Source organism: Palaemon carinicauda, chromosome 42 (assembly GCF_036898095.1).
Source record: "Palaemon carinicauda isolate YSFRI2023 chromosome 42, ASM3689809v2, whole genome shotgun sequence".
Taxonomy (NCBI): Eukaryota; Metazoa; Arthropoda; class Malacostraca; order Decapoda; family Palaemonidae; genus Palaemon; species Palaemon carinicauda.
The window spans coordinates 58,378,532-58,392,757 of record NC_090766.1 but is presented as its reverse complement, the minus strand read 5'-3'; the positions used below and the strand labels follow the sequence as shown (position 1 = coordinate 58,392,757).

The 14,226-nt window shown below is 35.7% G+C and overlaps 1 protein-coding gene across 2 annotated transcripts in view; it reads left to right on the top strand.

Moving 5' to 3' along the window:
* LOC137633317 (sodium/mannose cotransporter SLC5A10-like) overlaps nt 1-14,226 on the top strand; it is a 197,107-nt gene that overhangs the window by 78,935 nt on the left and 103,946 nt on the right. The window contains exon 1 of one of the 2 annotated variants that reach the window (XM_068365554.1): nt 1,398-1,918. The exons of the other annotated variant lie outside the window; for it this stretch is intronic. Coding sequence (XP_068221655.1) covers nt 1,778-1,918 — 141 coding nt within the window. The 5' untranslated portion in view covers nt 1,398-1,777. Of the gene's footprint in view, nt 1-1,397; nt 1,919-14,226 lie in introns of those variants that run through there. 2 annotated transcript variants of the gene reach the window in all.

The following is a 14,226-nucleotide window of genomic DNA, read 5'->3' as shown; positions in this document are numbered from 1 at the left end:
CATAAGCTTTGTTTAGGAAAACAAAGAGATTGGTGTGTTGGGTTTCTCCTGACCAGTGTTTTATGATTCAGCTGTTCAAAAGTCTCTCTCTCTCTCTCTCTCTCTCTCTCTCTCTCTCTCTCTCTCTCTCTCTCTCTCTCTCTCTCTCAGGTGTATATTTATACACTATATTAGATGTAATATATATATATATATATATATATATATATATATATATATATATATATATATATATATATATATGTATATATATATATATAATTTATCTATATGTTATATACAACATTTATATATGATATACACTATATATAAACATTTCATATATATATATATATATATATATATATATATATATATATATATATATATATATATATATACAGAGAGAGAGAGAGAGAGAGAGAGAGAGAGAGAGAGACCGACCTTAACGTGGTTAAAAGGATTTGTGCATTGCTTTACTAGTCAGAGACATCCATACTAGGTTGGTTTGCTGTGAGCGATTAATCAAAAGTCTCCTACTTCCGCCAATCTTCACTGGCCTGCGTGTTTGTGAAAACTGGCCAAACCCCTTGCACGAAGAAAGACATGTTTGAGTCATTTGTTCTTTAGTGGACTAGAAACGGCTGCATTTGTTGTTGTTACACACACACACACACACACACACACACACACACACATATATATATATATATATATATATATATATATATATATATATATATATATATATATATATATATATATATATATATATGTGTGTGTGTGTGTGTGTGTGTATAATTATAATCGATGATCTAAGAATTCCAGTTTGACTATTTGTTATTAAATTTAATCGCGAAGATGTGAGACGAGTTCTATCAATACGAATATAATTTATTTTTCTTTATCTTTATATTCGAAGATGAATCATTATTCCTTCATTGTGATACTTGCAAAGTAAACCACTGTTAAAGCCGCCTTAATTGTTTGAATTTAAATTAGGTTTCCGTTGTATTACTTTTAACCAATTAAGATTGTATTTTCGTTTAAGGTTTTTTTTTTTTTAAACCATCAATTTTCATTCCAAGTATCAAAATATAAAATCTCATCCCTATCCACTCGATAAAAGGGTGTGTTGTTACCTCAACTTCCTTATCGATCGGGAGAAACCGATGTGGTGAACAATGTCCGTTTTCTGTCTTAAAAGTTCTCGGGATAACTGTCTCTTGTAATGTCAGAAGCCAAATTAAATCATTGCTTCTCCATATATACTTATTGAGAAAGCAAATAGCCGATGTTTTACGTTCAGAAAATACGCCGAATTCAGTCGCAGATTGTTCGTGGCAACGTATCCTACGACGTAGAAATCAACGTTTATGGACCTTGTGAGTTACCTGTGTACTATATACCTCTCCTTTATATAGAATGTTACCTTTTCCTACTTTTATCAATAAAAGACACGATTTTATCAGCTCTTTCACTACGCTAGGTGATTTATTAATTATGAACGGAAAGAAGAGTGCCAGCAACGTTCCACATTTCGCTCTAGAAGCTTCAACAAGTTCTATGGGATCGTTGGATTCTGCGTGGAAAGCACCCTAAAACCGCGAACGTCATTCACCCGCCATCCCCAGCCGGCCAGGCCGAGACCCTGCTCCCTCTGACACTAGGAACACACCACTCACCCCGGACAGAGGGTGCTACTCCTTGACAGTGCTCAGCATTAGCCGGCCTTAGCTTACCTCTCTCTCTAGTCTGCTGCTCGAAACAGTGCAACGTTATTCGTGCATGTGATAAGATGCCAACGGAGAGGTTGCAGATCACCGTCACTGACGCGGAGGTGGCTGATGATGGTTTGGTCGGAAATACTATGCTCTCAGTGTGGGACATTGTCAGCGTGGTGATATATTTCCTTCTAGTGATGGGCACCGGCATATATGTGAGTAGACCTCTCAAATATTTTAAGTTCTTACATCATAGCCACACAGATCAAGACGGACTCTCTCTCTCTCTCTCTCTCTCTCTCTCTCTCTCTCTCTCTCTCTCTCTCTCTCTCTCTCTCTCTCTCTCTCTTTCAGACGTCTGGGTTGTACTATTAAGGAAGACAACATAGTGTTTTAGAAAAACGAGTAAGGCAATAATTAGCGCCATCCGAGGCGGGACTAGATTAAGGTTATAGAAAATTGACGCAATATTCAGGGTGTGGGAGGCCATGAGTTGCGCTTACTATGGGAAAACGTGCTTAAAGTGCCGGGTCTCGTTGCATGTGCCAACTGGTAGTAGTGAATGGAGATACTATTCCCGTAAAACGGAACACTTGACCTTAACCATTCTCGGGCTGAATGTTTATGTATGTATGATTGAAAACAATGGCAAGTGTCCACGTGAGAGTTGCAGATTTTGCTTAGAGAGGTGGTTTAACGTTGTGCATACTGAATACTACCTGCAGCAACAACGCACACGCTCAAAGCATGATTGATTCATCTGGCAACAAGCGTATGCTCAACATTTTAAATGTTACCCTGACTGTTCACATTTCCAATTACTCGTTTTAAATTAGTTATATTCTTTTAAGACAACGTTTAGGTAGTTGCTTAGTAACGAAAGGTTTTCCAAATTGAACACATGGCAGTATTTAACAGTAATGTAAAATTGACTGACGAATAACTTCAAAATTCATGTTAAACATCATATAGTAAATTTGTCATTATTGTGATTATAGAAACACTTGACTATGACTTAAAAAGTAGTTCAGAGCTGTAAAGCACTCTTTGAAAGACAATTAAATATTCACCACTTGTTGTATTGTGCAAATTATGCATCAATACATAGACCTTTTTCTATTATTTTGTTTGCCGCCGATGAATCGAAAAGTTTAACTTTTTATCTTAAGTTCAGTTTGAAATGCCATCAGTAACAAAAATGTTTGTGTCAGTATAGGATTTATTTGATGTTGCCAGAACATTATAGACTAAATCAAAGAGCATACCTTTTCTCTTTATATAAATGCATTGCGTATATATATATATATATATATATATATATATATATATATATATATATATATATATATATATATATATATATATATATATATATATATATATATATATATGTATGTATGTATATATATTTACTTGTTTACTTGTTTTGGGTTTAAATCCAACCCTCCACTGAAGTCGAGTGAACTACTTCTCGGGCGGGTCCATATTAATCATCTAACGAAACATTTTCATTATAACTTATACAATTCTTTGATTGTAGCATCTTCCAAATCATATGATCATGTGAAAAGTAATATATTTAGTTTCTTCTTAAATTCAATTGCTCCCTTTAGGTCCTTCATTTCAGTTGGCAGTTTATTATAATGTCTAGGCGCACAGTAGCTAAAAGCCCTTTCACCAAATTTACTATTTGTTCTTGGTTCAGATAGCCTATGTTTGTCACTCATGTGTCTTGTGTTAACATTTGTTTCTAGTTCTAGTTTATTCAGGCATTCTTTTAGATATTTTGGTTCAGTATCTTAAACGTTAGTAAGAGTAGCTTGTATTCAATTCTCGCTTTTACCGGCAGCCAGTGTAATTTAATTAGTGCAGGGGTAACTCTTTCCCTATTGTGTAGTCCTTTTATTAATCTAGCGGCTCTGTTTTGTACTCTGAATTTTCTTCAGCTGATAATTTGGTAAGCCATAGAACAGTGAGATGCAGTAATCAATTCTTGAAAATATGTGGTGTTTAATGAGTATGACCATAGATTTTTCATCTAAGTATTTACCAATAAATGCTATGTTTCTAATATGATAGTTACAATTTCTTACCATATTATTTATATGTTCATTCATTGTCAGTCTATCATCCATGATTACTCCAAGATTTCTGACAGATTTCTTTAGGTCAATGATCGATTGACTTATTTCAATTCTTTGGAAGCATTCGATTCTTTTTATATCTTTTTCATTTCCAAAAATAATACTTTCACTTTTATCTTCATTGAGCTTGAGCTTTTTTGTTAACATCCAAGCCTTAATGTCATTCATTATTTCATGTATCTTTCTTTTAGCCTAATCAACTGATTCTATTGGGAAATAGAATTGTGTATCATCAGCGTATATTTTAAATTCAACTCTGTGAGTTTCAAGTATATTTGCCAGTTCAATCGTGTAAATTTCAAACAGGAGAGGACCTAGTACACTGCCTTGAGGCACCCCTTTGGTTAGTTTTCTTGTCTTAGATTCAACATTTGATATTACTACTTTAACTTTGCGGTTTTCAAGATAACTCACAAACCAGTCATATGCTCGTTCTACGATGCCCACAGCTTTAAAGTCTTCCATCAGATATGTATGTTCTACAGTATCAAATGCTGCACTTAGATCAAGCATCACAAGAATGAAACACTTGCCATTTGTTATAATTTCTGTTATGTCGTTTTTAATCGCTAACACTTGTTTCTGTGGAGTAATTTTCTCTGTATGCAGATTGATCATCAGGTATGGCATTAGATTTTTACAGATGTTTCCAGGTTTGTTCGTGTACAGCAGTTTCAATAATTTTCGATATTGGCTTATATGAACTTAAACTGTCTGCATCACCTTTTCCTTTATACACAGGCTTGATACATGCAACTTTTTCACAATCAGGGAAAACTGCCTGTGTTAGACTCATATTTACCATGTTTCGGTAGGTCTCTTGTAGTCTGGTGAAATTTTCTGCATCTTTTACATCGTTGATTAGAAATGGGTCATTTCCGCAGTAGGTTTTTTTTTACTTTCTTTATTATTCTCAAATAATCACTCTGACTTAACTCTTTGAATACCCTTAGCTTACACCTGTTGCTGATGTATTCCTTCGTTCTGTTGTGCCGATGTTGTGAAAACTGGAGCAGATTTGATTTATTTTTTCTTCAAAATAATCAATAAAATCATCTGCTAGGCATTTAGGATCATAAGTTATGTCAGGTAATACTATTTCTGTCTTTAGACCTAATAGTTTCTTTAGGTTCTTATGTATTTTCTGTGGGTCATTTTCATTGCACACTTTTTTATAATAGGCCTTTTTTTTTTTTTTTAACTAAGATAAGGTAATTGTAGCGATTTCTAGCTGCTTTGTAATGTTGCCAGTTTTCATTATTTTTATTTCTTTTCCATTTATCCTCCATTTTTCTTTTTTCTCTTTTTCTCTTCATGTAATTCATTATCAAACCAGTTCGATTTTTCTTTAATTGTGATTATTTTTGTTATTTCCGGGCACCTATTATTATAATTAGTTGCAAGTATAGTTATATTTCTATCAGTAATGCAGTTTATATAGGATTGTCTCTCTACTAGGGTGTGCTTCTCTTCACAGTTACAGACTGGTGTTATCCCTTTTATATACTCTAGGCTTTGTTCAATGAACTCTTTTGGATCAAAGTTAGTCTTAATCCTGCATGTGATTTCCTTCTGTATTGCATTATTTTTTCTAACATCTATTTCAAAAGACACTAACTTTTGCATTGGGGATATAGAGCAGTCAGGTTCAATCTCCATATTTAGTATGATGATGTTGTTTTTGTTTACTATAACTAGATCTAGTATATGATTAGACTGAGCTGTTGTATTTATATAATGTATATATATATATATATATATATATATATATATATATATATATATATATATATATATATATATATATATATATGTGTATTTGTATAATGTATATATATATATATATATGTATTTATATAATGTATATATATATGTATTTATATAATGTATATATATATATCTATATAATATATATATATATATATTTATATAATGTATATATATATATTTATATAATGTATATATATATATATATATATATATATATATATATATATATATACATATATAATGTCACGTAGAACGTCAGTCACTCCGAAAACATCAATCTCCCACAATTGTTCAATCTAGCGTGTTGTAGTTGGGGATGCGAAGGGAAGGATTGAATCTGTGAGGGGCATATCTATTTAAATGTATAGGAATCATTTTTGACTGGTTGCATACGCGTGTGTGTATATATACTTTATATATATTATCAGGAAGTCATTTCTGTTTTATATTAAAAAAAACAAAAACGGGGATGGCCTACAGTTAAAAGATGAGGGAAATGCCACCGTGGATTCCTGTTGATCAAACCAAACGTATCTTTCACAAACAAATCCGATTAGTTTTCCCTTATCTTGTCTAGTCGAAAATGATACCAACTCCCGTTCTGTTACTTTGAACTTAAATTTTGAAAAAAATACTAGAAACTTAATTTTAAAAATAATTACAATGAATTTGTTGTAGTCGTAGTAGTAGTAGTAAAAATATCTCTAGTCTTACTTACGATGTGTTATGTAAAGTGGGACTTATCCTAAGTTACTTAGATATCATCTCGTTTTATAGCCGTAATCAAGTACTAAAGTAATTCAGTGTTATCAGTGGAATACTCTAAAGCAGACACCATTATCTACGCATACCAAGGTGCTTCTTTGTCAAAAACTCTTGAAGGAATTAATATAATTCTGGTATCCTTGGACGTATTTTAACCGAGATTTGAGACGGAGTTCTTACTCGGCTTTTTATTTTATCACTTAATATCACTTACTTTTGGTTCCAAGCACTGTACGTAGTATTCGGGTGATCATATTTATGTCCTTGAGTGCAATATATTTTCTTTTGTCATATCAAATTTATGGAATCTCATCCTAGATTTTTTTGGGTTGTGGGGGGAGCAAATGTGTTTGTTTGTTTTGCTTTTTTGAACGTTATTCGTTCAGTTTAGTCCCATTTCATAGTGGTCATGTCACATTTCGGTTTAAATATTGTCGTTCGTGTTGAAATTACGATTTGTGTGTATGTGTGTCTCTCTCTTTAGAGTTTATTCCTTACTCTTGGTTTTTACCGCAATTCTGATGGAAGGAGAAACGTGATCTAAGTTTTGCATCTTGGTATATCATCATCATCTACGCAAATTGACGCAAAGGGTCTCGGTTAGATTTCCCCACTCGTCTATATCTTGAACTTTTAAATCAATACTTCTCTATTCATCATCAACTTCACGCTCCGGCTCCATAGTCCTCAGTCATGTAGGCCTGGGTCTTCTCACTCTTTTAGTGCCTTATGGAGCCCAGTTATCAGTTTGCTGAACTAATCTCTCTTGGGGAGAGCGAAGAGCATACCCAAACCATTTCTATCTATCCCTCACCATGATCTCATCCACATATGGCACTAGTATTCTCTATTATAGTTTCATTTCTAATCCTGTTCTGTCATTTAACTTCCAATATAAGTTGGTGATATTCTAGTTAAGGAATCAGTTGCCAATTTGTTGAAAAATGAAACTCTTGATATGGGATACTTTTAACAAGGTTTTAATGACTTTCCAGTTATTTTAACACCTTATATTATTCAGACTAGTTAATGCTTACCATATGTAAAACTTCAATATTATTTTTAGAGCTTCACTATTAGTCTCGATATACTCGAATTATGAAATATGACAAGAGCTTTTCCTATCTAGCTGTCTATCTATCTATATATATATATATATATATATATATATATACATATATATATATATATATATATATATAATTTTTCATATATATATGTATACATATATGCATGTATATACATATATGCATGTATATATGTATTATGTACACGCACAATTTATAAATATATATACTGTATATTTATAATAAATATATATTAAGCTTGTATATATGTATATACATATGCTTGTATGTATATAAATATATACAGTGGTACCTCTACATACGAATTTAATCCGTTCCAGAACCAACTTCGGATGTAGAAAATGTTCTGATGTAGAAACGAATTTTCCCATAAGAATACATTGAAATAGGATTAATCCGTGGTTGAGCCCAAAAACCTATGATAACTTCTTAATAAACTACTACACATAATTTTCCCATGAGAATAATGCACACTAAATTAGATAATAGACATGTAAATAAGAAGAATTAGCAAAACATGATAAATAAGAAACGGGTTTTTAGCGTCACTTTACCTTAGAAACTCCAGCGCAGGTGTTGTTAGTCTTGCTACGCAGAGAGGAGACGGACGGGCGGCGAAGAGGTAGAGAGGTTAACTGCGATAAACGTACACTACCGTATCTTATTCTGACTTACACTAAGTGAACTTTAACATAACTTAGCTTATTTTTTTTTTATTTTTACATTTTATATTTTTTTTACATTTTCTTTTTTTCTTTTTGATGATTACATAATTTTAATCACTTTGACTCTCTACACTTAAAATTGACTGAATTTCTTTCGCTTCACTCTTTTTCGTTTTCTTTGTTTCACTTTCTTCCGTTTCACTCTTTGCCGTTTTCTTCGAATCACTTACATCCTCTTCATCACGAGTTCGCTTCGCAGTTTTTTTAAAGAAATTATCGATAGATAATTGCTTGGTACGGCTTTTCAGAATGTTTCGAAAGTGAGTTAGGCAAACATCATCGAACTGCGAAACTACACGACAAACCTGCAATTTCTTTGGATGGTATTTGTCGATGAAGTCGACCACGTCTTGATATTTTCCTAACACCTCTTTTATATGCGCCGAACCTAACACATGTTCTACCTCCTCGCTCCCTTCCTCGTCATCACTCATGTGCTCAGACATAGCATGGAGTTCCTTGAGCTCATCCGTGGTAAGTTCATCGTGATGTTCGGCGACGAGTTCCGTAACGTCATCTGCGTCAACCTCCAGACCCATGGACTTGCCAAGGGAGACGATTTCCTCTACGGCTTCCGCTGCACCCACCACGGGATCAGGTTCGGGGTTAAAACCTTCGAAATCTCGGGAAGAAACTGCATCAGGCCACAGCTTCTTCCAGGCAGAATTGAGGGTCCGTCGAGTTAATCCCACCCAAGCCTGATACTATGATCTTCAAGCAGTGCACGATGTTGAAGTGGCTCCTCCAAAATTCACGCAAAGTTAAGTTGGTGCTTTGCGTGACATTAAAGCACGGCTTAAATAAGTGCTTGGTGTACAGCTTCTTAAAATTAGAGATGACTTGCTGGTCCATGGGCTGGAGGATAGAGGTGGTATTCGGTGGAAGATACAGCACCTTTATGAACTTAAATTCATCGAAGATATCATCTTCAAGTCCGGGGGGGTGAGCGGGTGCATTGTCAAGGCATAGCAGGCACTTTAAAGGCAATTTCTGTTCATGAAGATACTTCTTCACAGAAGGGCCGAAAACTTGGTTAACCCATTGCACAAAGAATTGCCTAGTGACCCAGGCCTTCTAGTTGGATCGCCAGAAAACATGAAGCTGATCCTTATCGACGTTATGTGCGTTAATGGCCCTAGGGTTCTCTGAATGGTATACCAGTAAGGGCTTGACTTTAAAGTCCCCGCTAGCGTTGGCACATAGGGCAAGAGTCAACCGATCCTTCATTGGCTTATGCCCAGGCAATTTCTTCTCTTCGGCGGTGATGTAGGTTCGACTCGGCATCTTCCAAAACAGCCCGGTTTCATCACAATTAAACACTTGCTGCTCTACGTAGCCTTCTTCCTGTACGATCTTTTCGAAGTTCTTGACAAAGTCAGCTGCAGCCTTTGTGTCCGCACTAGCAGCCTCTCCGTGACGAACAACTGAATGAATCCCGGACCGTTTCTTAAATTTCTCGAACCAGTCACGAGATGCCTTGAAATCATCTGAGGAAGGCTCGGTTGAACTCTCCCCAGCATCACCCCCAGAGCTCTCCTCCTTCAAGTCCGTAAAGATGGCGTGCGCCTTCTCGCAGATGACGGTCTCGGTGATGGTGTCGCCAACGATCTCTCTGTCCTTGATCCACACTAGCAGAAGTCGTTCCATCTCTTCTATGATAGGGCTACGGCGTTTTGAAATTATGGTGATCCCCTTAGAAGGTTTCACTGCTTTAATAGCTTCCTTCTGTTTAAGGATTGTCGAGATCGTCGACATATTACGGCCATACTGTTTAGCAAGTTCACTCACACGGACGCCACGCTCATGTTTTTCAATAATTTCCTGCTTAACGTCTAAAGAAAGCATTTCCTTCTTCCTTTTCTCACCACTACCACTGGCAAAACTAAGCCTTTTAGGACCCATACTTTACGTAAATTACCGTTAAAGGATGCACATAAAAAATCACAATTAAAACAGAGTTAATAGCAGAACGCACAGAGCACAACCGCAAGAAGCCGACGAGCACAGAGGACTGACCCAAGCCGCGCTAATTGAGGGTCCCTCCGAGGTCGAAGTGCTGCCTTCTATCGGCGGAAATAAAAAACACTTCTGGTGCTATGAGCACCGACTACGCGTACGAGTATTGTTTACTTCGGGTGTCGAAAAAAACATTCGGGTGTAGAGTAGGAACGTGTTCGAATTGTACTTCGCGTGTAGAAAAATTCGGATAAAAGCATACAACTGGTACGACGAAAATTGCTTACTTCGTGTGTCGAAATAAAATTCGGGTGTAGAGTCAAAAATTTGCTCAAATTTTACTTCGGATGTTGGAAAATTCGGATGTAGATACGTTCGTGTGTACAGGTTCCACTTTACAAGCATATATGTATATACCTATATGCTTGTATATATGTATATACCTATATGCTTGTATATATGTATATACCTATATGCGTGTATATATGTATATACATATATGCGTGTATATATGTATATCAATATATGCGTGTATATATGTATGTACCTATATGCTTGTATATATGTATGTACATATATGCGTGTATATATGTATATACATATATGCGTGTATATATGTATATACATATATGCGTGTAAATATGTATATACATATATGCGTGTATATATGTATATACATATATGCGTGTATATATGTATATACATATATGCGTGTATACATATGCATATACATATATGCGTGTAAATATGTATATACATATATGCGTGTATATATGTATATACATATGCGTGTATAGGCCTATATGTATATACTTATGATTTATAAATTAAGAGAGGTCAAGGGTTGATTCCCTGAAGAGGCTTATCTACTTAGTCATATCCAATTAAATTCCGTAGTTCTCATGTTAACCTGAGTAGGGAAGTATATACCCTGGTAGTTGGTAGACACTGGTGGATCGCGGGAAGAAGGGTCTGGGATTAATAACTAGACTCCTGAACGTTGACTGAAATAGGTGAATGCAACATATTTTCAAGTCTTCCAACATGTACAGTATATATAGGCCTATGTGCGCAAATATTTTTTCCATGCATTATAAGGCCTATCTACTGTATGTATAAGTGTTAGCTTGTCTTATTTATTATTATTATTATCATTATTATTATTACTAACCTACAACCCTTGTCGGAAAACCGGGATGCTATAACCCCAAGGGCACCAACAGGGAAAAATAACCCAGCGAGGAAAGGAAACAAGGAAATAAATAAACTAAAAGAGAATTAATGAACAATTGAAATACTTTAAGAACGTTAACAAAAATAATTTATATTTATCATATATAAAATTTAAAAACTATCAATACATGAGGTTGAAGATATGAAATAAAACTTCTACGACTTGCCTATGTACTCTGTCAAGTCCAATGGCTGTAAATCTTTGGTAACTAGGTTTCAAAGAGTTAGCTGAAAGTACTATTTGAACTAAAGCATGGTTTTTTATTATTTTGCCCCAAGTTAAATGTTTTGTTGTACAGTTAATACTTATCAATAACACTATTTTTATTCTAACATCGATAAAAGTTCTTGTAGGAGATAACAACATTCAACTTAGGCGGTGGATTGTGGCCATGTCTGTACTTAGTGATCTGTGCAGCGTCTCTAGACCCTACGTGCACCCACTTTTTAGCTATCTACAAAAACTGGTTACCGCTTGCTTTCTTCCTTCTTGCTGTACAACCTTTGTTAACTTTTACATCATAGGACATGGGTTCCCAACATTTTTGTTCTTCTGTACCCATTGGGCATTTTTACTACTTCTTGTATACTCCTAAAATCTAGGATGAAAAAGAGAAATAACGAAATTTATATAATTTTATTATCTTCTTAGTATTGATTACATCATATATTGCACAGTACTGGCTATTCTTAGATCTAATGTACCCCCCGAAGAGTAAAAACGTACCGTCGGGATACATGTACCCCAGGTTAGGAACCTCTCATAGGGCATCCTCAGAGTTTTATTTATGTTGCCCCTCGCCGATGAATGGCCACCCAGGTCCCAGCATTGAGCCACGTGGTCTAAATCCCTAAATTTAATCCTTACAAGTCCGGAAGACTTTACATATTAAGGCTTCCAAGAGGAAACTGGGAGACTATTTTTTTTATTTTCTAATTGTTTCGATAATATAGACTTGACTATAAACGAGCAATATGCGCTTTGAAATGCTGCATGCTTTGGAATGTTTACGTTAAATTGATCGTCAAGGCCCTGTAGAGTGTGTGGTGGCCTGTTGGTAACGTTCCTTGTCTGGTGCTCGCCAGATTCGGGTTAGAGTCCCGCTCAAGCTCGTTAATTCCTTTGGTCGCTGTAACCTCACCATCCTTGTGAGCTAAGCATAGGGTTATTGGGGAGCCTATAGGTCTAACTGCTGAGTCATCAGCAGCCATTACCTGGTCCTAGCTTTGGTGGAGAGGGGTCTTGGGCGCTGATCATATGGTATATATGGTCAGTTTCTAGGCCATTGTCCTGCTTGCTAGGGCAATGTCACTATCTCTTGCCTCTGCCATTCATGAGTAGCCTTTTAAAGTAAACAGTCAGCAAGGTATGTCCTCCGTATTCAGGCCTGAACGTTATTTCCACGGTCTAAGTATACCTAGACGGTGGTGAATTCCGCCCGGCTTCCTTCCTTCGTGTGGACGTCTCGTCTGGAAGCGAGCAAAGCAGAAAGTGGCAAAGCGTTCGATGTCGTGATAACCCCTGAAGGGCTTCTCCGTACAACTCGTTATTTTTACATCTTGATAAGCCGGAAGAAGTTGGGGTTACGTCAAGGTAGAGGAGCTGGTGTTAATTCCTTTTATCTTTGTCGTCAAAAGGGAGATGTTAAAGGGACCATATTGAACACAGCAATTAGTTCAATTAGAATGGATTTCTCAGTGTACTGGGGAAAGAAGATTAATTTAATTGATTGACGTTATAGTTTGAACGTCTGTTTGAATTTTTAGAATTGCTTTAAGTAGCACTGCTTTCGCGTTGACGAGGATTACACTGTACTAGTGTACGCGAGCCGTCAGAAATGACGGCTAAATATTTAAGATACACACAAATTAAACCCTTCTCCCTCATCCACCCTTTTCTAACTACAACCCACTGGTTCGGCAATTTGTGGGAGATTATGGTTTCAGAATATACTTCTCTGGGTACCTCCTCTCACCAGAATATGACTAGCCCCTCTCCCTTACCCTAGGGATGGGGAGAGACTGAATAGTCAAACGTTATGCATGCCGCACAGCGAACAGGAAAACAATATGTTTATATAGGAGAGGATAAACATTTTTCCCACTCTCGTAAGCCATGTCCCGTGGTAATAAAGCCTTAGGCTTATTACTTTGTCTTTTTAAACGTGACATGTGTTATGCTGGCACCCAGATGCAGAAAGATTTGCCCTTTGTAATAGAGGCTGATGCAACAACTTTCCAGGTTGATAGGCTTATTAAGAAAGGAGTAGGCCTACCGATGTTGGAACTACTTTGTTGGTAAGAGTTGGAAAAAATTACTCGAGTTACCACGAGTGTTACTGACAAAAGTTTAAACTAATGCTAGAATTGAGTCACATGCTATTAGAATTATAGCTGAATGAAAATATATGTTGAAGATATAAGAATATGTTTTATAAGTGTATATTAGTATTTTATGAATGAATTTAAAGGATCGAAACAATGAATGATTCATTGAAAGAAACCTATAATAAACGGTCAGTTTTCCGAGTAATTACTTTCGTTTTCAGTAAAGGTAAAAATGTCTTGTCATATCTATAGCAGTGCACTTAAGGACCTTTGCCGTTGACCTTGAGTTGTATTTAGTTAGTCATTATGGATATATATATATATTCTTTGAATGTTTTTCTTTTTTTTTCTGTAACCTGGAATGTTCTCTACCATCGATCGATGCATACCTGTATTCCCATAGGGACTAATTTAAGGTCATTTACTAGCGTTCTTGTGTTTCCAGGTATTGGTAAGAAATAGCAGTGAAACTGGGTAAAGGTTTGTTATTGTTAAGTTAAGGAATGTGGTTGGC